This window comes from Prionailurus bengalensis, chromosome D1, assembly GCF_016509475.1.
Source record: "Prionailurus bengalensis isolate Pbe53 chromosome D1, Fcat_Pben_1.1_paternal_pri, whole genome shotgun sequence".
NCBI classification, from domain to species: domain Eukaryota; kingdom Metazoa; phylum Chordata; class Mammalia; order Carnivora; family Felidae; genus Prionailurus; species Prionailurus bengalensis.
In genome coordinates this window covers 89,720,553-89,745,807 of record NC_057346.1, presented here as the reverse complement: position 1 = coordinate 89,745,807, position 25,255 = coordinate 89,720,553, and the positions used below count along the sequence as shown (strand labels likewise).

Sequence of the window (25,255 nt, the reverse complement as noted above, 5' to 3'; positions counted from 1 at the left end):
GGGGAGAAACCCAACTATCAGGCTCACGGTAGAAGGGATTTCTTATCTGCTGTTGAAACTGCTGTGATTCAACTATAGTTCATTTTCTTTCAGTATTCCAGGACTGGTCTTAAGTATCACCAGAATTTTTCTTGGCTGTGAGCTATAGGAAGCAAAACTCAAAATGGAGGAGAAACTGCCCTGGTGTTGCACAAATCATGCCCTTTGCACAAAGCATGGCCCTTTGATAGGCTAACTAACCACAGAGTGGAGCCCCTGCCAGGGCCAGGCAATGGGGGCTGTGACCAAAATGAAGAATGCAGCCCCCATTAAGCAGAAGCCACTTCTCAACGCCAGTTGATTGTGGCCATGTGGGAACACAGGCCCAGGGTTTCTGGATCTGAATTTTGCTCAGAAATTAGTAATATGGATTTCTCTGAGCAATCTCCTGATTTTTATGTTGGCAGTGAATTCCATTTTCTAACACTTGCAGGTATGACGCACCGTACCTTTTTGAGACTGTAGGCTCAGGTTCAGGCTACACGTTCTGGGCATTGAGTGATCTCCGCTCTAAGAAGGGAGTCCCATCACTGGAGCAATACGGAATGCTTTCTCTGCCTCTCCCTCCTACATCATAGAGGCATTCCTGGGAATATAAGCACTGGGGATTTCTAAGGCCGCTTGAAGTTTCAAAAAGTGCATTGCTCTCCATATGCCATGTTGCGAAAGCTCTCTCAGGTTGATTTCTTAAGTTAAGGTGGGGTTTTGGAGTTCCCCATTGTGGAAACTGCTCCTAGTATGTAGCCCAAAAGCATACAGAAGATCCTTGAAATCATCTGCCACATGGTCTATGGGCAGTCTTAAAGCAGACAAACCAGAAATTTGGTTAATATTAGCAACCCTGCCAAATTGGCACAAAGGGAAATTTACTCATATTTACTTCTCAAGTATTTTAGAAGTGCTATATGAATGGAATGGAGATTCTTTTCTTGCCTGGAGGCAGGCAAGCAGGTTTCTTGAAAGGTAATTGGGATGGTTAAGGGAAGAAAAGCATGTCAGATGCATGATCACATTGCGTGGGGACTGTTTCATAGGGATGAGACTGTGTTTGAGAAGAAATGATTAAAAAGAGACCAGGGAGGCTGACGGAGCGATTGGTGCCCAAGGGCAGTAATTAAAGGTCGAATTCCTCAGGGGACTCCCTCTGCGTCCTTACGCAAGCAGGATTCACCCTTGTGCCATAATCCATTTGAGAAAAATATGTTACCTGATAGAATCTTTCCAGGAATTGTCTGATACCCTGCTCAGTGCTCGGACACTGGTGTTATAGCTGGTGTTGACATTTCTGCTCTCCATTGCTGTCCAATGTGAGTTAGAGAATAGAAATGCCTTTGGAGTGGACATTAAGTGTTTATTTAGTTAGAAAGTATATAGTTGGAGATCGGGGGAACTTTGTTTTATCTCTGAATCTATATAGTTTCTAGTATTTTTTCACCATAACTTTCAGCACACTTGGGTTCCTGAAGATGAAACATAGCATCTAAATTCATTTCACACATAAGGCTTTGTTTCTAGTAAGTTCTACATTCTGGGTATAATACAAATGGGAAACTGAATGGTCTTGTTGAATTGCACAAGCTTTAGGGAATGGAAGAGACAGCACAACACCGAAAGCAATAACCCCTGGGTACTGGTCATAAAATCTAGGTGCAATGTTTATTTTGCCCAGGCCTGCCCAGCTCCCACAGTTTGAGAAAGAAATGAACAAGATCACAGGAGAGCCAGTGGCGATGTCAAATTTATTTATATACGGGATGAAATACTTCTCAAGGGAAGACATGTCTAACGCATGCATTTTCTATTACGAGTTTTCTCTTGGTGATTCCTCTGGGTACCGTCCATAGCAGGCTCCACCTCACTGCATGTTTAATTCAGTGAAACATGAAAAGATTTGGTTCTAAAATGGAATACTCCACACTTCTAACAGCTCCTCCCCCCACCCCCTTTTATTTCTTCTTTTAGTCCTTGAAGAAAGAAACTGCTCGGACCCTGGGGGCCCAGTCAATGGGTACAAGAAGATAACAGGTGGCCCTGGGCTTATCAACGGGCACTATGCGAAAATCGGCACTGTCGTGTCCTTCTTTTGTAATAACTCCTACGTTCTTAGTGGCAACGAGAAGAGAACTTGCCAGCAGAATGGAGAGTGGTCGGGGAAACAGCCAATCTGCATAAAAGGTAACCTACAAGTATTTGCGAGAGAGCCACAGAAGGAGACGGAGCTGCGGACTTTTTGGTAGTTCCCATACATCGGTGTTTGTGAGCCCCTGAAAAAAGAAAATGCCTTTCCCTCTTAGGTTCTCCCGGGAACCATCCATAACTCTCAGGTGGGAAGCCATCTCTGAAAACATTTGCTCCTTTTCTGGACCTCCAGAGGACCTGCTTATCCTAATCACAGCTTCTTGCTGTGATCAAGATAGTTATCAGAGCAGTTTAGGAAAGATGACAGGACTGATTTAGATATGCAGACCCAAGAACAAAATTGAGGCAACCAGTGTGCTTCAATATAGCTGTGTTTATCTACTGTCTATGAAATACAAAGTTAACACAGGAAACAAAACAAAATAGACACACCGTCCTGCCGGCCTATGTGGCAGTAAGTTTAAGATGTTAACATAGTGGGGACACCTGGGTGGCTCAGTCAGTTAAGCGTCCAGCTCTTGATTTCGGCTCAGGTCATGATCTCATGGTTTGTGAGTTCGAGCCCCTCATTGGGCTCTGTGCTGGCAGCGCGGATCCTGCTTGGGATTCTGTCTTTCTCTCCCTCTCTCTGCCCCTCCCCTGCTGGCGCTGTCTCTGTCTCTCTTTAAATAAATAAACATTAAAAAAAGATGTTAACATGGTGAAAGACATCTTAACAAGATGTCAAGTCCTTGAGCATTCAAGGCAGAGTTAGAGGAAACAGATGAGCAATGTATGTTCAGAGGAGGGAACGATCAATATTGCTTGAAATGGGGATAGCTGCACACCACAAGTCAGAGGAGAGCCAATCTGGGGAGCTGGGAAGGGTTGGCAGAGATAAAGAGCAATCGGGACGATAGTGCCATCATGAGACAAAGGAAAACAAGGAAGTATAGGCAGGAGGGAATGGATCATGCTAAACTCAAAGTGGGGCCAACTGGGAATCTGGGAGGAAGATGGAAAAGGTTGGTTTGGGACCAGAAAAAAATGGAACCTTGTACAGAGAAGCCTGAAACTTCCCCCTTGCACTGGGGGTGGGTAGTTTCTTACTGAACCAGGTCAACAGCCCCTGTATTTCAGGGGCAGGTCACAATCATCTGGCTGTTTCCTAGGAAGAAAAGCATGTCCTTGGCCTAGATTATCCAGATAATTGCCTTAATCCTCCACTTTCCCTTCTGGGTGTTTGTCAACAACCCAACTCCTGGGAAAAGAAATAAAAGAGAATTGGTTTGTGAAAGGAATAAATCACTTTAGACTTTAGCCAGAAGCGACCTTCGTCCCCACCAGCACAGACTCTGATTCTTGATTTCATTAAGTATGGACACGGTGTTACATATGTCCTTGGAGATTTTTGTCAACTCTTCTCTTACGAATTAATAACAACCAAAGTTCTCTAGTTTGCTAATTAGACGAATGTTGGCTGCCTGATTGGGAAAGCGGAACGAGAAAGATTGCTTTTCACTTGTGAAGAAAGAGACACTTCAGCAAAATTACGCTGGGCTTTGAGGTGTCCTTAAATGGTCATCAGGAGCCTCAATTTCAGAGAAAGGACATGAGGGAGTCAGCTACCCAAGACTTCCCCATGGTGGACACTGACATCTGGGCCTAAAGGAGAACCTTGTAGTTCCCTGCGTGGGGCTTTAAGTTAGAACCTTCATTTTGACCTTGGCTCCATTTTCCATCAAGGTCACTAATGCTGTCGTGTGAACAGAGAGTGCCAGTGTGTTGACTGCCAGGGTTCCACATCACCTAGGTAGAGCGGCTTGTCAGAGGTGCGTGCTCTACGTGGCTTCTTCGGAGGGGCTTGTCAATTTAGATGGAAGGCGGCGAGCTCTTTCGCTAGGGAGCTGTCCAAGCTTGGCCGGCATGCCTCCCCTCAGAGACCCCTGGGGGTGTCCAGAAAGGGCAGTCAGGGATGAATCTGAACGGAATGATGGGAGCAGGTAATATGGGAAGAGATTATGCAGTGTTGTCTCCTTCGTTCTAGCCTGCCGAGAACCAAAGATCTCAGACCTGGTGAGACGCAAAGTTCTTCCAATGCAGGTTCAGTCAAGGTGAGGTGGAGACACCCGAGCTCTGCTTTAAAGGCAAATGCATGCTTTCCCCTCCCGCCCCTTTTCTCGCCTTGCGTTTGGCCAAAGACACTCTGGGGTTTCTTAGGGACCCTCAGAGCTGACTGCTCATGAAAGAACAGGGCCTATTAGAGGGAGGCTGATAAGCCAGCTGCCTTTGGCCAAGAGGTAGCAACAGCTGGAACGTGTACACGGTTCACTGGATCGTGGGAAAGCAGGTGGTTGATGGGAAGTAAGGCTTGAAGATGATCCGTGAGGGACTGGATTTTAATACTCGAGTCTTCGTGAAATTGCTCCGTGTTTACTAGGGTACCTTCTACAGGGATGGCCCTCCTGCCAGACTCAGGAAGATGTTTTCTGTAGTAATCAACCAGAGGAGGCACGCCGGTGGCACCCAGGAACTAGAGACAAACGATCAGTCCCCGATGAGGGACGCGGGCCCTCAGATGTGCCCGCCCAGCCTTCCTCCAGGGAAGACAGATGTGGAGGCCACCGGTGGGGATGGAATCGGCCCATTTCTACTACGTCTCGCCTCATTTTGCAGGAAACACCGTTTCATCTCATCTCCTGCCATTCTTCTCCTCACCCTCCGCTCCGGCCACACGGGCTGCCTGGCTTGTCCTCTCTACCCCTCCACGCACGGTGCCGCTTCAGAGCCTCACAGCTCTGTCTGGACCCTGCTTCCACTGGATTTCAGTGAGGCTTCATGCCTCCCTTCCTTCAGCTCTCGCTCAGCTTTTTAACCTGGCAGAGAGACCTTGCCTGGCTGTGCTTTTGAAAATAGCAACCCCCCCCCCCCCAAAATGACAACCATGTTGTGGTACCATTTAATGTTTTCTCTTTTTCCACCTTATATAAAATTAAGCCACAGTCAACCGGATAAATAAGTAAATAAGCAAATAAAACAAAGGTAGTAATGTCACTACCACCCAGACCGCAGAGCCGACTTCTCTACTCTCTGGCATTTGCTGTCATTCCGTCTTCGGCTTGGCTTCTATCCCCACCTGTCGTCTTGCATCCATTTTTTTATTTGTTCAAGTTCTATCTCCACCCCCGCCCCCCCCCCCCCCCCCACCCAGCCCACGAAAATAAGTAAATATAGGTTACAAGCGCAGGAACATTTTGTGTCTTGTTCATGCTCGAGTTCTCCTGCCAAGAACAATGCTTGCCACACAGGGGGCACGCAAGAAAACATAACCACCCCGAACGTGGACTGAATGAATGGGACTGACAAACAATGGCTCGAGACCGGCTTCTGTCTCTCTTTAGGGCTGTATTTAGTATTCTTGGGCAAGCTCCTACGCTTGCTAAGCCTTCAGTTGCCTCTTTTGAAAAATGAGGACGATCATAATAACATGTGTCTCTGGGGATTGCTGAACAGATTAGACGCAGCCCCGATAGACAGCATTTATCGAATGCTATGTGCCCAGTTACTCTTCTGAGCGCTTCCCATGCATTAGCTCGTTTACTCTTTGTTACGACCTCTGAGGTAGGGATTATCATTATTACCATTTTATTATAGATTTTATTACCAATTTTATTACGGATGGGTAAACCGAGGCTCAGAGAAATTAATTAACTTGCTCCAAGTCACATTGCAAAATGCGGATCCAGGATGCAAATCCAGGATCTTCACAGTCTTCAGGGTCTTCAGGGCTTGCTCCCTTATGCACTAAGCTCTAACTAAGTCCTACGTAAAGGCTTTAGCAGAACACTTGCCCGGATGAACACCTGTCACTGGTAGCTATTGCTTTTAGGATTGGTAACAGTGCATCCCAGTGACCAGAACTGGCCACAGCCAAGTGACCTGAAATATTCATAAAGCAGGATATTCCTCAGTCTCTCACCCTTCCTCCGGATATCTCCTATTTCTGTCTTTCCCTTTTCAGGCAAGGCATTCCCTTGGGAACAGTGGCTGTAGAAGACAAATTCTGCTCCCTTTCCTGATCTTTATGACCTACCTGGAGCTGGACTCTCCGCTAAGTGGGATAAACCTGTTCTTTCCAAGGAGACGTCTTGTAGAGCAGCCCCTGAGCTATTGAAAAAGACTATGGGGCTTTGCATTTTTAGAGCGATTATAATGGGAGGTTAGGTGACAAGGTGCCCGGTAGCTCATGTAGATGAAAAAGCAAGCCTAAAACTTGGTTTTAAGGATCTTTCTGGAAGATAGGCTGCTGGCAAGTGGATATACATATCTCCAGCAGCCTAGTCACCCAAGAACCCCCAAAGGCAGTGTAGTCTTTCAACAGATGGACCAAAAGATGAGCTTGTTGGCCAATTCAGAAGCTCCTTGAACTGCAGACCTTGTTCTAAACTGGGCTCAAGATTTGTTGAATGAAATCAGTGTGGGTGGAATATTTGTTCTGAGTGAAGTGCCGTGCAGACACATGACACAGATTTCTTCAGATGATATCAAATGGCCCAGTGGAGACACCAGGTTGGGAACCATAACTGCTCAGTGCTGCCTTGGGTACCAACTTAGCTTCCCGTGTACCCTTCTGTGTACTCTCACTCCCCTCTCTGGGCTTCCTCTCCCCATTCATTCAACAGAGATGAAAACATTGTTTCCTAAAAGAATTCTAACTTTGCAGTGATCGTTAGCACTGATGCACCATGAACGCAAGCTCTCCAATGTGTGTGTGTCTCCCCCAAGAACCCCTGGGTGGTCTCTGGGGGCTTTAGCTCCAAGTGCTCATTTGAAAGGCCTTTTCGCATTTACACACAGTACGCTGTGTTTCTGCCAATCATTGTGCCCTGAGAAAGCTCTATTCCCTGAGGTGTCCTAATTATATACGCTGATTGCTAAATCAAACTACTGTATCAACACAGTTTAGTTCAAGTCGATTCCTAATGTTACCCCATTATGATAATGTTTGGAGGAAAAAAGATGCCTGGATTTCTCTCATTCAAATGAACTTCCTTTCCTGTTTAATTTCACAGTTAATTTTTCTCTGTGTGCACGTATAACGTACCCTTGGATCGCAGCTATTACACCAGATACTATCCTTTGGTTAAAATCCTAGGCAGCCGGAGGCATGCCAGAAATGGAAATGGATGAACAGAATGAAGGTTGAGGTGTGCAAGAGAATTTGCTCAGTGGCAGAAGGGAAGTGTGTGTGTGTGTGCATGCGTGTGTGTGTGTGTGTAAGTGAGAGAGAGAGAGAGAGAGGAAAGAGAGGGTGGGGGAGGTGAGCGGGAGGGATAGAGAGAATGAGATAGACTTTTCGTTTTCTGCTCTAACCAAATATCTACGTGGGGGGCTGGCATGGATACCATAGGGGCCGCCATGACCGTCTCTCACCCTGTTTTCTCTGGGCCCGTGGGCCCCAATTCAGGGAGACGCCATTACACCAGCTCTACTCAGCGTCCTTCAGCAAGCAGAAACTGCAGGGCGCCCCCACCAAGAAGCCAGCCCTTCCCTTTGGAGATCTGCCCCCCGGGTTCCAACACCTGCACACCCAGCTCCAGTACGAGTGTGTCTCACCCTTCTACCGTCGCCTGGGCAGCAGCCGCCGAACATGCCTCAGGACCGGGAAGTGGAGTGGACGTGCCCCGTCCTGCATCCCTAGTGAGTCAAGGCTTGTCCTGGGGCTGGAGCCCCTTACATCTTCCATGGTTACTTGTGAAAAGCCCTCAACCCTCTTGAAGACTTTTTGGGAAAGGTTTCTCGTCCCATGGTCTTAGGTGAATTTTTTTGGAGGGCGCATACTTCCTTCTGAATAATTCTCTTATGTTTCCTTGGATAAAAGGGAGAGAACCGTCATTACACACAGGTGGGGAAAGGAGTTAACAATTCCAGAAGGCTTCTAATTATGTCATCTTGGATATCCCGTCTAAGCCCGTTTTCATGCTCATCATCCAGTGGTATTGAGTAAGTAATTGTTACTAATTAGGTGATGAGCTTTTAATTACCCATAAGGCTAAGATGATGATCACTGAAGTAGTATGTGGAAGTTTCTGGAATAGGGTCTTGCACATAGTAAACTACCTTCCCCATCCTCTTTGTCAAAGGAGAACAGTATGGCCTAATTCTTTGTGGTCAAGTTTATAATGATAGTCACTGATATTTTGAGTCTAACTGTTTACATACATGATCATCCAGCCTCCTCAAGAATTGGGTGAGACACGTGTGATTCCTGTATCCATTTTGTAGGCAAGAAGACTGAGGCTTTAAGAGATTAGGCAATTTGCCCAAAGTCCTATTGATAGTAAGTGCCTGGGATCCAAAGCCTTCAATCTTCACCCTAGACTTTATAGCCAGCCATGACAACAAGGTGGTTGGTAACTCTTTAGTGGGAAAGGAAAAACAGCTTAGATGCTTAGTGGTCATCACGCGCACGGTGCTTACCTTTCCAGGTTTGTGTTTTCTTGGCTGAGTAACACATTCCCCTTTGGATGGGATAGTCTGAGTTTATCTCACTGAGCCAATGCTTTCTCCATAGTCTGTGGGAAAACTGAGAACATCGCCGCTCCAAAGACCCAGGGGATGCGCTGGCCGTGGCAGGCGGCCATCTACAGGAGGGCCAGCGGGGTGCACGGTGGCAGCCTGCACAAGGACGCGTGGTTCCTGGTCTGCAGCGGCGCCCTGGTGAATGAGCGCACCGTGGTGGTGGCTGCCCACTGCGTAACTGACCTGGGGAGGGTCACCATGATCAAGACAGCAGACCTCAGAGTCGTCCTGGGGAAGTTCTACCGGGATGATGACCGAGAGGAGAAGACCATCCAGAGCTTGCGGGTGAGAGAGGGCTGTCCCCTGGAGACTAGGCCTCGGCTCAGCAAACTCCACACCAGGAGAGCAGCAGGTGTGCCTGTGCCGACACCTTGGCACTGTAGCACCCAGCCAGAGGATGGCATGTAGCAGGTGCCCAATATTTCACGTAGACAGATACTAGAAAGGGGCACCTAGAAAGACTAGGGAGTCTTTTCTCCCTTTGTTTTCAAAATAAGATTGTAACAACTATCATCTATCATGGAGATCATCAAAAGTTAATCACCCATTATGTTTAGGTCACTGTACTAGGTAGGCTTTGAGGACATAGAAAGATTTTATCCAAGGAACTCCTGATCAATTTATAATATACATCTGTCTTTATTTGCCTCTTTCCCTCCCTTCCTCTCTTCCGTCCACCTACCCACCTCCCTCTCTATCTATCCATCCATCCATCCATCCATCCATCCATTTATCCATCTTATCCATCTATCCATTCGTTGTTGATCTCCCATAGTACGCCATTCACAGGGAATAGATACAGAACTGATACATAAGAATAGATACATGAGGCATGGTTTTTGCCCTGAGGAGTCCACAGGCTACTGGAAGTGACGGACCAGTATGTTATGATTAGTTTGACACAAGAGAAGCCCCGAGGAAATGTGCCCAAAGGTAGTTGCAGTACTAGAACACGAACATAAAAATGTTAGAGCATATCACAGACGTAGGCTCCTAGAAGCTCCCATCAAAGTGAATGATCAGCAAGGATTGGGACAATCAGCAAAGACTGTGGAAAAGTCTTGTAGAGCATTCTGGGTGGAGCTCTGTCTTCTTACTGGCTTACAGATGAACGTGTATGGTGGGCCAGAGGTTGCAAACTGGTCGCCTTGAGGGGTTTGTGTTTGGATGGCGCTAACATACATTTTTTTTTTTAAGCCAGTTCTGTGCCAGCATTTAAAAATCAGGAGGTTCAGATGAAGGTCTGGAGTCGGTTCTCTGGCCAGGTTAGAATGCTGCCCCCTTTCGGCCGGGCAGTGGTCAGCCAGAGCAAAGTGGCCGCTACCCGCTTTAGCTGGGTTGTGCCACACTGTTGTCGGCAGCCCCGTCTGCCGCCCCCACTTAGTTAACCCCACCTACCAGGCAGCAGTGGGCTTTTCACTTTGCAGCCCCCGAAAGAGAGCTGATGTTTCCCAGGACCCCTTAAGCAAAGCGTCTCCAAATAATTACGTGTGTCCCTAAGACATTTGCTCCGAATTTTATTTGGCCCTAGGGCTTGCCTGTTCTTGTTCGCTGTGCAGCTCGTGGCTCACCACTACTGTCCATGTCTTGCGTTTGTAGATTTCTGCAGTCATCCTGCATCCCAACTACGACCCCATCCTGCTGGACACGGACATCGCCATCCTGAAGCTCCTGGACAAGGCTCGTGTCAGCACCCGTGTCCAGCCCATCTGCCTCGCCGCCCCGCGGGACCTCAGCACCTCCTTCCAGGAGTCCCGCATCACCGTGGCCGGCTGGAACGTCCTGTCCGATGCCAGAAGCCCGGGCTTCAAGAACGACACGCTGCGCTCAGGGGTGGTCAGGGTGGTGGACTCGCTGCTGTGTGAGGAGCAGCACGAGGACCACGGCATCCCCGTGAGCATCACGGACAACATGTTCTGTGCCAGCCGGGACCCCGCTGCCCCTTCTGATATCTGCATGGCGGAGACGGGAGGCATCGCGGCTGTGTCCTTTCCGGGACGGGCGTCCCCCGAGCCACGCTGGCATCTGGTGGGGCTGGTCAGCTGGAGCTATGACAAAACATGCAGCCACGGCCTCTACACGGCGTTCAGCAAGGTACTGCCTTTTAAAGACTGGATCGAGAGAAACATGAAATGAGCCTCAGCGCCACTGAGGTGCTTTTCGTGGGTCCATCTCTACGTGGGTTGCCTGAGGCAGTGTGGACCTGAAGTTTGATTCTGCCTGTGAATTCGGCTGGGCCAGGGCTTCTGACTTCAAGCTCGAAACTCAGTGGAGAGTGAGTAGAGCTCACTTTTTGGTAGACCGCTGCCTTCCTGGCTGCTGAGACCATTTGGAAGACACCAAGGCTGCTCTGCAAGGACGGAGTCTCCTCCAAAAGGACTATGGGAATAGCAGAGAAGTGGTCCCCGTTCCACCAGCCCAGTGGCTTTGCCCACCTGCCCTATGGTGGTGTGAATGTCATGGCCAGCCCTGGCGGAGACAGCACTGGCCAAGAAGTCTGGGTTTCATGAGGTCTCTTCCAAGACTCTAGCCAGACCACGTTCCAAAGAGCCGCCTGTGGGACAGCCCGGGACAGCGGAGCTTGGATGTGGCTCTGGCTTTTGTGTACATTGCCACCGTAAAGCGTGGTCCTTCTCTTTCTCAATCCCCTGTCCATATTTTAATAAAACGAGGGTTGGCTTCTGACCTACAGAACCGCTGTGCTATGGCTCTCATTGCTGCGTGCTGCTTCTGATGGCTTGAAGCCCCTTAAAATAGATCCTCAAGTCATAATTTCAAAACAATGCGTGTGGCAAAGCTGAAGCCATCTTTTCAACACCAGCCCCTGAAATTGCTGGGTTATGGGCTGGAGGAGGAACAACACGGGGGCCGTCAGAAAAGGCACAACCAGAGGAAAATACCAGGGATTAGATGATTTCTAGTGTCCCCTCTGGTTCTCATGCTCCAGATCTAACCCAAAACTCTGCTTTGAACTTCTGTCCATCTTGATGACGTATTCTCATAGCATCTGAACTGGAATCACCTATTTACTCACACTAGATTGAGATGTGCCAAGACAGTGAAGCTCCACTGTTTTCCAGAAGTGATGTGATTTTCTTTTCAAACGCTACCTGGCTCTCACTGGATAGCGGCGGGAAAAAAAATATGAATTCAGTCCCTGAAGTGATCTTTTCAGTAACTTTCACTTTTGTGTGTGTTTGGCGGGGGGGGGGGGGGGGGGCTCACTCTTTTATTCTTTCTTCCCTGCTCTCTTGGCCAGTCTCCTCTCCTCCAAGAGGGTGCCATGGAGGCTACCCTTCAAGTACTGGGGCACAATGAGACTCCGGAGTCCCTGCTGGCTCTTGGGTGTGTGTGGTGGGTCCTTCCCATCCCTGGCCGTCCTGCCGACATTGACCTCGAGTGCCACAGCGGTAACCACTGAAACTTGTGCCATGTTCTCTCTGCTACCCTGGGGCCCAGCAGCCCTCCCTCCTGACATGGTACTCCTGAGTCGTGGGGGTGACTCCCTTTTGACCCTGGTTTGGATCACTCGGCCTCATTGCCACAGCGACGACCTTCTCTGGTAGCAGCCATCCTGCCAGACTCTCAGTGACCTCCCCTTCTACCCTTGGGGCCTTTGCGAGAATATCTTGGTCTTTTCTACACTTCATGAGGGCTGAGAGCCCAGGGTTGGTACAGGGACCTCCAGAAGATACTCATCTTCTATAGACCCAAATAGGAACATTACTCTTTCTCAACCTACTGGAGAGAACTTCGACCTTCAGCTCTTGGGCCCCAACACAGGAGGTTAGGATACGCTTGTCTCCCAACCTGCCTACTATCTCTGTGTCTTTACATAATTCCCTGAGCCAGGAGACAGTTTCTGGTACTTTATCATCTTGTCGGACTTTCCTGGGGCTTCCAGAATCCACACCCACCTCCTTTCTCATGGCTTAGTCGAAGAGCGATGTATTAGTTATCAACTTCTGAGTGACAAGCATCTAATGTTTAGTGGTTAAAACAAGCAATAGTTATTGTCTCCTAGCCTCAGTGGGTCAGGAACTGGGGAGCTGAGCCTGGCATGATGCCGTAATCATCTGAGACCTTAACTAGGGCTGCGGCATCGGGTTCGACAGATATTGTTACCAAATTGCTGCAAGGTTTTTTCGTTTTCTTTTTTCTTTTTTTTTTCTAAGCCTAGAAAACTTGGATTTTGAGAGGTATAATGGGAGTCTGAGCAAAGAAATCTAGATTCAACTTCCTGCCTCTCAACTTCTTTTCTAAGTGACCCGGGGCAAGTCACCTAACATAGCTGCCTCAGTTTCCCAACGGTTAGGTTGACATAATAAAATCCATCTTTTGTGGTGACTGTGATGATTAAGTCAGATACCGTGTAAAGTGCTGAGCGTAGTACATGGCTTATAGCTCGGTGCCTGTAATACGAGGCTGAGGCTAGGCTGTCCAGCTGGGCACAGCTCCATAGAGCCTGCATCTGTGCCTCTGTGGGCATATCCCACATGGGTGCCCATGTGCATTACCTGTTCTCTCTGTCCTGACCACCCCCCCCCCCCGCCCCACACCACTCCCCAGACCATCAGTTCCCTACTTTCTTGACATCCTTTGCGTCCTTGCCCCGTCATTCAGACTTGGTTCACATTTATGTCATCTCAGCTATGACTCTGATCCCCTCAGAAGTTGAAACGGGCCTGAAATCCTGGCAGCCCTGCCTTGGCATACTTGGTTAATGGGCCCCATGCCCATTTCTCCACCACCCCCAAGATCTTCCCATCCCGGCATTGCCCTCGTGGGCTGCAAGCACTCTGCCATGCTGACCGAAATCTCTAGGTCTGGACAAGAGAGTCAGACACCAGCCTGTCCCTTGGCCACATCTGGCTCCATAGGAATGCCATCCGTATCTTCATAACATGGCCTTCACATCCTAGCATGGGGCTGTGAGGATGAGAGATCTCTTTCTCAGCTGGGAATCTAGAGTGGCCCATCAGTCAGGGGTTTTGATCAGAGAATCAGAACTTCTAAGAGTCTTATAGAATAGGGGATAGTAATGAAAACATACAGTTGTGGGCACTGGCAGGGAGGTCTGTGGGAGGCTCTTGCCTTGGCATCTGGTGTTGAACCTGGAATCAACAGGGCTAGCAGTCGGGAAGGAAAGCTGGCTGGGAAGTTGGCCGAGCAAGGACAAGCTGAGACCCCCAAGGATGAAGGGAAGCCCATGTTTTCCCTTGCCGTCCCCAGCCGTCCTGACACCCTTAGCATGTAGCTGTACGCACACCTGATCCAGGACACTCAGAGAAGCTTGAAGAGGATTTCCAGCAGGTGGGCCTGGGTGCTGTCCCCCTCACCCCCCAGCAAGGTGAGCCGGTGGATCAGTGACCTTGAGTGTGAACTATCACAGTGACTGGTGTGCTACCAGCTTTCAGAGCAGGGAGGTACTGCTCCACTCCCCTCTTCAGATCCCATGGAAGTTCCTCTTGTGCCCACCCGCAATCACATAAGGAAGGGAATTTTGCATAGTTCCAGCTTCCCCTAGGTTGACCTGGAACAAAAGCCATTGCAAATGATGGGATACGAATGCTGGACAAATGTTTGTCCATTCAGGATGCATTCGGGGGGAGCCTGAGAAGACTCCTGCTTCACCCAAAACAGTTTGGTTCTGATTCGTTTTGTAGTAGTTCTTTTTGTCTTTTATGCACAGGCAACCCCCAGCTTGGAACGTTCTATTGGCGGGGCCTTGAGGAGCTGGCCTGGCACTCGCAGCTAGGCTATGGTGTTCTCTTGTTGAAGGTCAGTAATTTCACAGGATGCCAGTAGCAGTCAAGATCATTCTGTGACTGTGATGGAGCAAAACACCAAGACCCCATTATCTTGTCAATGAACAGACAAAAGCAGGGTCACCATACAAACCACAAAAACACCAATGACTCCCTCTCCAGCTCATGTGTGCGACTGGCTGCTTCTACCAATTGCTGTTTTAGCTTTGGCCAGTTTTCCTTTTAGGTAAGATTTATTGAGATCGCTATTACAGAATGACCTCCACTTACTGATAGTACCTGAGCTAGAATAAAGTCCCACTTCCTTGCAACCTCTCCCAGATAACCTAATAGAAGCCCAAATCCAGTAAGTTCTTTCTAATACTATCTAGGTGAGATACCCTACAGTTCCCCAGGATATACACTCTCTTTTATGTCAAAGAGCAGTTAAGTCCAACTTGCTTAGCTATTGGTGTATTTCTGGTGGTCCTTGGCTGGAGGTCACTGAAAAAAAAAAATGTATATGCCCACATATGCTTCCATGTGTATAGTAAGAGTTTTGCCTAAATCATATAGAACTTACTTAGATTTTGTATATCATATGATAAAATGTATATGATATATAAAATGTAAGTAAAGTCTATATGATTTAGGCAAGCCTCTTGCCTTCCTTAGGAGTGGCCAGGCTTACACATCAAGAGGACCTTTTCAAGAGTAACTGAGTAGTGGACTCACACTGTATTCTCTCATATCCACTCCAACAGGAATTGAGATGACGGGGCAATCCAAGCAGGCTAGCATTTCCAGTTAACTTGACATTCACAGGGTAGTTAGCACTTCAACTGAGTCTTTGGAGTGGTGGATGGGAAGGAAGTAGGATATAAGAACTGGGCAAGTGCATAGGTTTAAGCATGGAGAGGGACGGCCTGGAGAAGGACCAATTATTGCCCAACATGAGCCCTTTATTGCAGTGACAGGTCAGGTTGGCCAGCCAAGGCAAGGCCAGTCCAGGCGAAGCCGGTTGGTGGTGGGTTTCAAATGCTGGGGTGAATAATTTGGCTTCTTATTGCCCATCGGCAAGTTTCAAACTCCTGTCGATGTTTCCAGGAGTGAAAGGGTTGAAGTGGAATTCTAGACAGGCCTCTCAGGCTGACTGTGCAGACAGAGGCAGTGGTTAGAAGACCCAGCCTGAGCTCAAATTCCATCTCTGTCAATTTGCACGCTGTGACCTTGAGTGTGACACTCGATCTCTATTCTGCAGTGGCCTCTTCTGTAAATGGGACTGGTGTGATGCGTGTGTGAGTTCGGCATGGAAGACGGTGGTCTGACCCATTGCACTTGGTCAATAATGGCCACTGTTATGGCTGTTGTTTAGCTGTTCTTGAGGAGGAGGAGATTGGACGTCTGGGAACCAGTTATGGGAAACCTTACAAGGGGTGGAGAGGAGAAGAGAAGTCTTTCAATGCGGCTGAGGTCCCAGCATGTAGGAATAAGTTCAAAAATCTGCAGAGTGGGGTTGACAACAGGAAAGGGTGGGCAGAAATAAATAGGGGCCTGGGTTAGAAAAACCAAAAAGTCTGAGAGCAAGGAGCAATGGGATTGTGTAAGTGGAAGGTGTCTGGATAAATTTCTGAGACAAAGTGCTAGGCTTGCAGTGACTTTTTATACGTTTCCCATCTGCATGTGTGTGCACGCGTGTGTGTATGTGTGTGTGTTGGGATGGAGTGGGGTAGGGGGGCTATATATACTGAAAGGGACCAGGCTGAGCTGGCCAGTCGAAAATATAGAGCTATTTCACCCCCTCCTTTCCAGCATAACACACATTGTCCTCTGAAGTTATGCGTGTGGGGGCTGAATATGAATCTTTACAGTTCTTTGGGATTTCAGATTTTTTCTGCGGCCAGATTTGTCACCTACTCAAAACTTAATGGGCCTTCCACATTCACCTCCTATATCAGAACATCAGTCAATAAAATCTCTTCTATCCCTAATTCAATCAAGAGTTGTGAGTTCATGGATTTTCTACCTGCCTGTCATTCATTCATCAACAAAAATGAATAGAGTGTTTACTACGGGCAAAGGACCGAAACACTACAGGGGGGCGAAACAGGCTTGGTGCTTGCTCTTGGTCATATAATCCGAGAAATAAGAAATCACGGTAATTACTAGGAAGGAAGACACAGGGTGCTGTGAGACCCTCTAGCAAGGGTGGCTGATTTAATCTGGAGGGTGGGGTAAAAGCTTGCCTCCCCCCAGTTGGCTAGCAAATGGATCCCGGGCCGTGGGGAAGAGCATTCCAGATCGGGAGAAAAATATGTGCCAAGGTGTTGAGAAGCAGGGCTCCTGGCCTGTTTGAGACACTTCTAGAAACCAGTACGTCTGCAGTGGGAAGCGTGAGGAGAACAGTGGTGCGGTGTGTGGCTAGGGATGGAGTCCCGTGGGCCATGACCACCTGGGGAGGTTGGAGGATGAGGTGAGTGGGCATGGCCGGGACCACCCTGCACGTATCAAACCCTATGAATTCCTACCTGTGCCCTCGGAATTAGTGAGATCATCAACCCAATCAAGTGTAGCCCTTGGCTTTGACGTGGGGTTTTTCCATGGCACTTCTAACCTGGACAGGAAGACCTTGAGTGTCATTGCTCTGACACCATCCCATATTGTTTGGACAGTGAATGATCGTAGATGAAGACAGTGAAAAGAAGGCTGATGGCCAATGCAAGATGCAAAGAACTGAGACCCTTAGATCTCAGCTCTGGCCTGCCTTCTATTTTTCTCCTTCTTTAGGATCCTGTGAAAATGTTGAGTGAAACTGTTCGGATCCCCAGGGCTTGGGGGAAGTTTATCTTTTCAGGGCTGCTGGAAAGACGAGAACATTCTGGAGTGGTTTGGTAGCCATTTGTGGTTTCTCTCTGCTTTTCCTGGCAGCAGGACCTGCCTTCCCTGGCAGGGCTCTGCCCGGATGTGCCGTTGAGGCCCAGCATTTTAAGAAGAGCGTCTCAATGGCTGAGTTTTTCAGGGCTCGCTTCACACTTGTATTTCAATTCACCGAGTGTTTCTACAGAGGCTTGTAGTCTAGGTTTGATGGAGAGTTTTGTCAACAAAGGAAAAAAAAAAAGTAGGTAAAATTAGCGAATAGCTTTCTCAGGTGAAGAATAATATTAGCGATTGAATTCTCAGAGAAGAAAAACAACAGTGCTCCGTTCCTGAATTTATGGTCTCTAGGAAAAGGTAACTCCAGACCAAAGAGAAAGGAAGGACGTTATTAATCCCTGTTTGCAAAGGGGAACAGGGTGTTGCAAATACAACATCCACGTGCTAATAAATGAAATCTTCAAGTGGACTGAAATGGTTCTACTTCACCTGTTATGCAAAGGCATAATTCAGCCTTCGATTTGAAGAAGAAAAGATCTCTGAATCTATAGTCTTCGGTTAGAAGACCCAAATTACCTGGTTGCTCTCTCTTAGTCTCTTAATAAGGAAAATAACTTTATAAGAAAAAGCACTTTTGGGATTTGATACAAAGCCTCCCTCGGAATAATCATGTAATTTCATTAGGAGGCGAATACAGGAAATAGAACAAATCACGTCGCTGGATTTTCTGAGGTCACGAGAGCCTGACTTGGGCTCCTAATTCACTCCTTTAGCCAGATCATTTAGCATTTAACCACCACGAGCCGGTGTCACGCAGAGAAATCATCTCAAATATAAACAGTGTTCGCCCTTTGCCCATCAGAAGGATGTCACTAGGGAATATTGTAATGTGCCGGCAGAACACAGGGAAACACGCATAACAGGCATTCTTTGCCAGGATTAGGAAAAATGGGGGTAGAAATGAAAACACCAGCAATCGCTCTCCAAAAAATATTTCCGCTTGACACAGGATCAAGCTACTAAAAAAGAGACAGACACTCTAATTCAGATTTTTATGGTTTTTACGGCGGGCGTACAGAATTTGTGCCAACCCTGACATTTAGCCTCAAGCCATCTTGTAGTAGAAGATGCTGACATACAGGAATGATATACCAAGAACTCAGTTCATTTTTTTCCCCATTGTCTCCTTTCCTCTTTCATCTCTACTGAGTAAATGGGACGAAGCCACACTCTTTCCATTAGAATTCATCAGGAAATAAGTGTAGCTAGCAAACGTTTTAGTCTCCCTGAGCTCTCTGCTTAATGAGACGCTTTCTGCCTCAAGAATGGATTATATTTAGACCAAATTCTCAGTCTGAATTGAGATTTCTATGAAGTAACATCTCTTTCCCATCAGCGTAGAGAGTGAGTAAAAATAGAACTCTCTTCTCTCCTGCTAATGTGTGTTAACAAGGAGAGAGTGAACGAACTCAACGTGTATCTTACCGCTCCAAACACAGGGGAGATGATGATTTCCTTTATTCTCTATCTAGTGACCACGCTGGGACAAACGGAACCACAGGCAGGCTCATCTCTAGCTGTCCTGTGTTGTTGGCTCCAAAGTGCCACCACTGTTACCACTTTCGAGTAGAGCAGCCGCAGCCAGGAGACTGACATAATACAGATGATGATAGCTGTCACCTCATGCCAAGAATTGAGCTAAGTGCTTTATATGATGTTGCCTCACTGCGTTCTCTTCCAAGCCCAGTAGATGGGGTCATTACCACCCCACTGATGTCCAGAGGGTTAAGTGACTTACTCAAGGTCATTCAAAATGGCGAGAGAGATGATGAACTCAACTGGAAACTCACTGGTCCAAAACCAGATGGGGTGGTTCCCAGGTTAGTCTAATTCTGAAGCCCATGTTCTAGCTTTTGCTGTGACCATCTCAGCATTCTTAGTACACTGAACTGGGGCTGCTGCTGTGAAAATCCTCCCCCTACCAGTTATCTCTCTAAGCACCCCCTCTGTTTCCAAAACCTTTTCATTTTCTTTTTTTAAATTTTTTAATGTTTTATTTATTTATTCATGAGAGAGAGAGAGAGAGAGAGAGAGCATGAATGGGAGAGGAGTGGGGGGGAGACACAGAATCCGAAGGAGGCTCCATGCTCTGAGCTGTCACTGCAGAGCCTGACGTGGGGCTCGAACTGAAGAAGCTCGAGATCATGACCTGAGCCGAAGTCAGACGCTTAACTGACCGAGCCACCCAGGGGCCTTAAAACCTTTCATTTTCAATTTCATTTCAGACTTCTCCATTTTCTCTTGCTGATGCTCTTGGCTTCGGGGACAATGCTGTTGAGAATACTATCTTTCCCCTAAAATCGGAAGGAACGTTATACAACAATTTTCACTCGTCCTAAAAGTTGCTCACATATTTGAAAAATTAGCACATGCACATTAATTGTCAGGGTGAAAGGGCCCGATATCTTCCTCTGTTTTATTGCTTTTTAAAAAACCTAAAGATGTCTAGTCTCATAGTCTTTATCAGGCCAAACTTTTAAAAGACAGATCAGACATGCAGCTTCCGTTTCCTCCGCTACTTAGGAAGGTTGGAGGCAGACATCCAGTGTGTGATCCCCGCTTTATAGGTATCACTTTCACAGAGACAAGAATGGCTTCCATTTTATAGAGGAGGGAGTTCAGTGTTCGAGGGATTAGGGGGCCCACTCGATGTCCTGGGGGAAGGAGCTGGGCTTTGAACACAGGCCTGCTCGACTCCAAGACCCATACAAGTTTTATCAGAACAACTACACGGAACCTGAAAAGACAGATTTGTTCACTGGGTGGTTCTGACTTGGCAAAGAACCGTAAGAGTGAATGTCCCACCGAATGAACCAAGGGTGGGTGGTTTTCTCATTCCTAAATTCTGGACAACATCAATAATCTTTAAGAGCAAGTGTGATGAAATGGTTATTGCATTCAGGGGGAATCAAATTTAGATTTCTCAGACATTACTAAATGACAGTCCCTTTTGGAGAGGGCACCCCTTCGGTCACTTGGCAGCTAGTTCTCGCTCTAGGTCACTTTCTTCTGATAAACTTTGAACATTGAAACATCTCTCCTCTGTTGTCATCATGGGAGGGAATGGACTTATTTAACAGCCTTTTATGGGAAATTGGTGTAGGACTTTTTTTTTTTCCTTTTCTATATTAGGAGCCTCCCCCACCCCTCACCCTCCATCGAGATGCAGTAACCAATCTCAAGCAATCTGAAAGAGAACCAAGACAGGAAATGAATCCTTTACAAGAACATAACAGGAGAAGAGAGAGTCTTTACCTCTCCTTTGGTCCAACTAAGCTCCAATAACGAGGCTAATGATCGGAAAAGAATGTTAAACACTGAGGGAGTTAGGACCGGAGACTTGGGGCCATTTCGTGATTTTTTTTCTAGAAAAGGGTCTAGTTGAGTCTTCTCTGCTGGAAGATGCTCCAGGTGGAGAGGTCCCCGCATGTCAGGGGGACAGCCTGTTCCAGGAACAATGGCATCATTATTACCATAGGTTGCACAGCAGAAGGGTTAAAAGCCAAGTTCTACAGGAAGATTGCCTACACTCAAATCTCAGCTCCACCCCCGCTTTATCCAATGGCCCTGGAGCTCCATCGTCCACCCTTCTCCAGCCTGCTGTGCTCCCCAGGGAGGCTGGGCTGCAAGGACAGCCCGGGAATTGCAACAATGCAGCTCCCCGCTTTGGCCAGTAGGGAGCCCCAAAAGGGAGAGAAGAACCGGAGGGAAGTGGGATCAGATTATTTATTCCCCGCACCCATCCAGCAGGTTGTTGTGGCAACAAAGCTCTCTGGTCCTGTTCTGCATGGGGCACTCCCCTCTAGATTCTAGTAGCCTCCCTTCAAAAGTAAGGTGGGTAAGGGGTGCCTTACAACTACCAGCCCAGGGGGTCTGCACTATCCCGTTGAATTTTCCTACACCCTTCTCATATAGTCCCTTTATCAAACTGTGCACAACTTGCTTAATTTGAACATGCCATCGTCTTCTAGCTAGCACCTGGACTGATACGGCCACTCACTATCTGTGTAACGTTGGGCAAGTTCTTTAGTCTCTGTTGGCCTCAGTTTTCTCCTCTGTAAAATGGAGGTAATAATAATAATACTATCTTCTGTCGAAGGCCATCTAGAGGATCAAATGAGGTTAGACACATTATGATACTTTGAACACACAGTAAGGATTCAGTAAGTGTTAGGGGAATACCACAAATACCCTGCAGTCCCCAGTCACTACCTGAATTCAACCATGGTAAGTCACTTCTCATCGCGTGGGTTAGACCTGGAGTAAACAATCAGTAGGCAAAAGAAAAAAGATCCTTTTTGGTAAAAATTAACTTTGAAAGCCTCTTAAGTCACCTATCAGAGCAGGGTACAGAAAAACGTTGGCATTCAGTGCTACAGAGTGGTTCTTCAAGCGAACTTTGAGAACGCTCGCGCTAGATCTGAGAAAGAAAAATCTATGTGCAAACCTCAGAGCATCCCATCCCTTCTGCTTTGGCCATAACCATGGCATCCCTGGAGGAGACAGATACTGGGCAATTCACAAGTGTTCCTGCTAGCTTGTTGGGTTGACCTGGTTCTGTTCTATCAAGTCTCTATCAACTTCATGCTGCTGGCTAGGAGACTTACGGTTCGTTGTGAGGATAGAGGAGTTTATGGGATCATACTTGAGGTGACTTTAGCAGAGGCGAGGCTTGCAAGCGAGCTCCGTGGTAAACGGTCTGTGTCTAGGGTGACCCTTTATTGAGCACTCACGAGGTGCCAGGCTTAGAGCTAAGCATTTCCCACATAGAATCCCATTGAATCTCACAATGATCCTGAGGTGGGTGTCATTACGTTCTCCAGTGTTTAGATGGGAAAGCTGAGAACCTAAAGTGCCCAGCCTAAGGCAACACAAGAGTCTAATACAGGTTCAGGGAAGTATTTAATGCAGGTCTGCCTGACCCAGAGCTGAGTTCTTATCTAGCACTGAACTGGTGGGTATAGTGACTCACTCCCAATATTCCCTGTGTGCACAACCTAAGAAGAGAGCTCTGCGTTTGCCAGGAGAGAGTTTTTAAAATTTATTTATTTATATTTTGAGAGAGAGAGATGTGGGGCTCGAACTCATGAATGGAGAGATCATGACCTGAGTGGAAACCAAGAGTCAGATGCTTAACCCACTGAGCTGCCCAAGTGCCCCTGCCAGGAAAGATTTTGTTGATGCCCTGTGTTTGAAGAGAGGAGGGTCAGCCTTGTATCATGTCCTTCTTAGTTTTGCCTTTCCAAAGGCTAAACACACCAATTAATTCCGTCTATTTCTGGGTGCCATTTTGTTGAACCATCTCTAGTCCGTCTCTGATGCTGCCTGTACAGAATTCATCACCGGGGGAGAGGGATGTTTTAAAAAATACTGTAGGGGCGCCTGGGTGGCACAGTCGGTTAAGCGTCCGACTTCAGCCAGGCACGATCTCGCGGTCCGTGAGTTCGAGCCCCGCGTCAGGCTCTGGGCTGATGGCTGGGAGCCTGGAGCCTGTTTCCGATTCTGTGTCTCCCTCTCTCTCTGTCCCTCCCCCGTTCATGCTCTGTCTCTGTCTGTCCCAAAAATAAATAAAAAAAAAAAAAGAAAGAAAGAAAAAAAATACTGTAAGTTAAGGCCCCCACTGTAGGCTGATGGACCCAACATTGCTGGCAGGTAGCCTGAGCAGTTTTTTTTAATTAAAAATTTTTTTGTAATGTTTATTTTTATTTTGTATGTTTATTTTGAGAGAGAGAGACCCAGCTGCCCTGGGTGAGAGACCCATCCCACAAACCCACAGGCAATTATTTTTAAATGAAATATAATTGGCCTGCAACACGGTGTAAGTCTAAGATGTACACCGTGTTAATTTGATACACTTATACATGGCAAAATGATTACCGCCATCGGTGAGCTAACACCTCTATCATGTCACATAATTATCATTTCTTTTTTTTGTGTGGTGGAAACAACTTATACTTAGTCTCTTAGCAACTCAGAATTTTTAATACAGTATTGCTGTCTATAATAACTTGGCTGTGCATTAGATCTCCAGGTTATTTACCTACTGGTTGCGGGTTTGTACCCTTTAATAACATCTTCCTGATTCCCTCACCCCCGAGCCCCTGGTAACCACCATTCTACTCTGTGTTTATGAGTTCTGCTTGTTTAGATTCCACCTGCAAACTATAATCATACAGTATTTGCCTTTCTATGTCCGACTTGTCTCACTCTGCATAATGCCCGAAGAGCGTTTTTTAACTGGATGGTTTAAAAAGTGAAAACAATCCCAGCGCCCTTTCTCTTTCCTTTTAGTTACTCTGCGTTTACATACCACCCGGTGCCCTGCTCTCTGGGCAGTGAGTGCTAACGAATGGTGCCACTCAGCCCTCCGCGCCTGTGTGCAGGCACTGCGGGGTTATAATGGTGGAGTTCATTCACACGCATCTTCAGAGGGGTGTTGCAGTGTGGCTGGGATCCTTAATATCTCGGCCTGGGATAGATTTCCAGCTGCCGCCTCAGCAGGAAAGTGAGGGCTAAAGTGTCAAATATAGGGCTTGGTGTCAAATATAACACCAAGGTGTAAGAAGGTAGTTTTTCACCTACGAATCATTTTTAAATGCACGTGCCAGAGTGCATTAATTTAAATACAGATGAATAACATGAGTAACTACGATTTAGAAATGCAAGATTAGAAAGGCTGTTAAGTAAAGGGTGATGGGCTGGTTAACATATAGATCTGGTTGATGTAAGGCAGACGGGAAGAGAGGAGGGGAGAGGGAAAGCAAGATACGGAGCAAGGTATGGACGGAGGAAGATGTTGGGGCTCAGATTTGGGGAGGGGGCGGGGTGAAGGGAGGAGGTGAGCAGAGATTTTTTTTTTTAACTTCTATTTAGCTCTTTTCTCTTTTTCGTGTTATTTCTCTCATCTGCCTTCATCCTTGGATATTGAGCCCAAGAAACTATCCTCTGGGGACCCTTAGATTTAACTGAGCAATTTTTGAGGTTTTTACCGGGTGCCAGACTTTAAAGCGCTTTGCATATCTTTTACATTTTATTTAGTTCCGGGGAGGGGGGGTGGTTGGGAACGTAACTCTCGTGTTGCCTATGGGATGAGAAGACATTGAGGAATTTGCATTTCCCCCCCCCCCCCCCATACTCCACCGGCAGGTGGTGACGGGCTCAGGCTCTGGCATAACCACTAAGCCATCCTTGTGGGACTCCGCTCCCCTGGCACGGTCCCCGGGATGAACTCCTGGAGATTCCAGGGGGCCAGCGGTACTCCGGCGTCGGACAAGGGTCAGCACAGCCGCCGCACTGAAGGGCACCTCCCTAGGGCAGAAAACTGGGGAGGCAGTGAGGAGCGGACACTATTAGAGCGCTGGGGTTCCGTGACCCCGCTCGGAGGAGCCTGGCACGTTCCTAGCGACAAGCCAGGCACCGCTGACATCTCCCGGGGCGCGTTTACACTTTGCAAATCTCTCCGTCAAGAGGGCCTGTTTAATTCTCACCGCGGCCCTGCAAAGGGGGTTATTTTTGGTCCCATTTTCCAGACGCAGAAAGTGAGGCTTCCGCTCCCAGGCAGTCACAGCGTCCGGCAGGTGGTGGAGCTGTAGGTGTCTGCTGTGTCCCAAAGATAATAAAGTCGGCACGGATTTCGTCATTATTATGCAAAGCCGGCGGGGAGGCTCCGACCCTCCCCTGCAGGAGCCCATCTGTCTCCGTGCGCCGCCCCCGGGGCTCAGAAGCCGAAGGCGAGCGGGAGCGGGTGGAGACGCGTCCCCAGCCGCTAGCCTGGGCCACCTCCCAGCGCCCTGCGGGCCAGCGCCCCCGAAGCCGACCTCCCAAGGCTTAAAAAA

General features: G+C 47.7%; 1 protein-coding gene across 1 annotated transcript in view; it reads left to right on the top strand.

Moving 5' to 3' along the window:
- Nucleotides 1-11,433, top strand: part of PAMR1 (peptidase domain containing associated with muscle regeneration 1) — a 75,968-nt gene extending 64,535 nt beyond the window's left edge. The window contains exons 7-11 of the mRNA XM_043580963.1: nucleotides 2,002-2,214; nucleotides 4,205-4,271; nucleotides 7,625-7,857; nucleotides 8,732-9,024; nucleotides 10,339-11,433. Coding sequence (XP_043436898.1) covers nucleotides 2,002-2,214; nucleotides 4,205-4,271; nucleotides 7,625-7,857; nucleotides 8,732-9,024; nucleotides 10,339-10,875 — 1,343 coding nt within the window. The 3' untranslated portion in view covers nucleotides 10,876-11,433. The remainder of the gene's footprint in view (nucleotides 1-2,001; nucleotides 2,215-4,204; nucleotides 4,272-7,624; nucleotides 7,858-8,731; nucleotides 9,025-10,338) is intronic.
- Nucleotides 11,434-25,255: the final 13,822 nt, after the last annotated feature.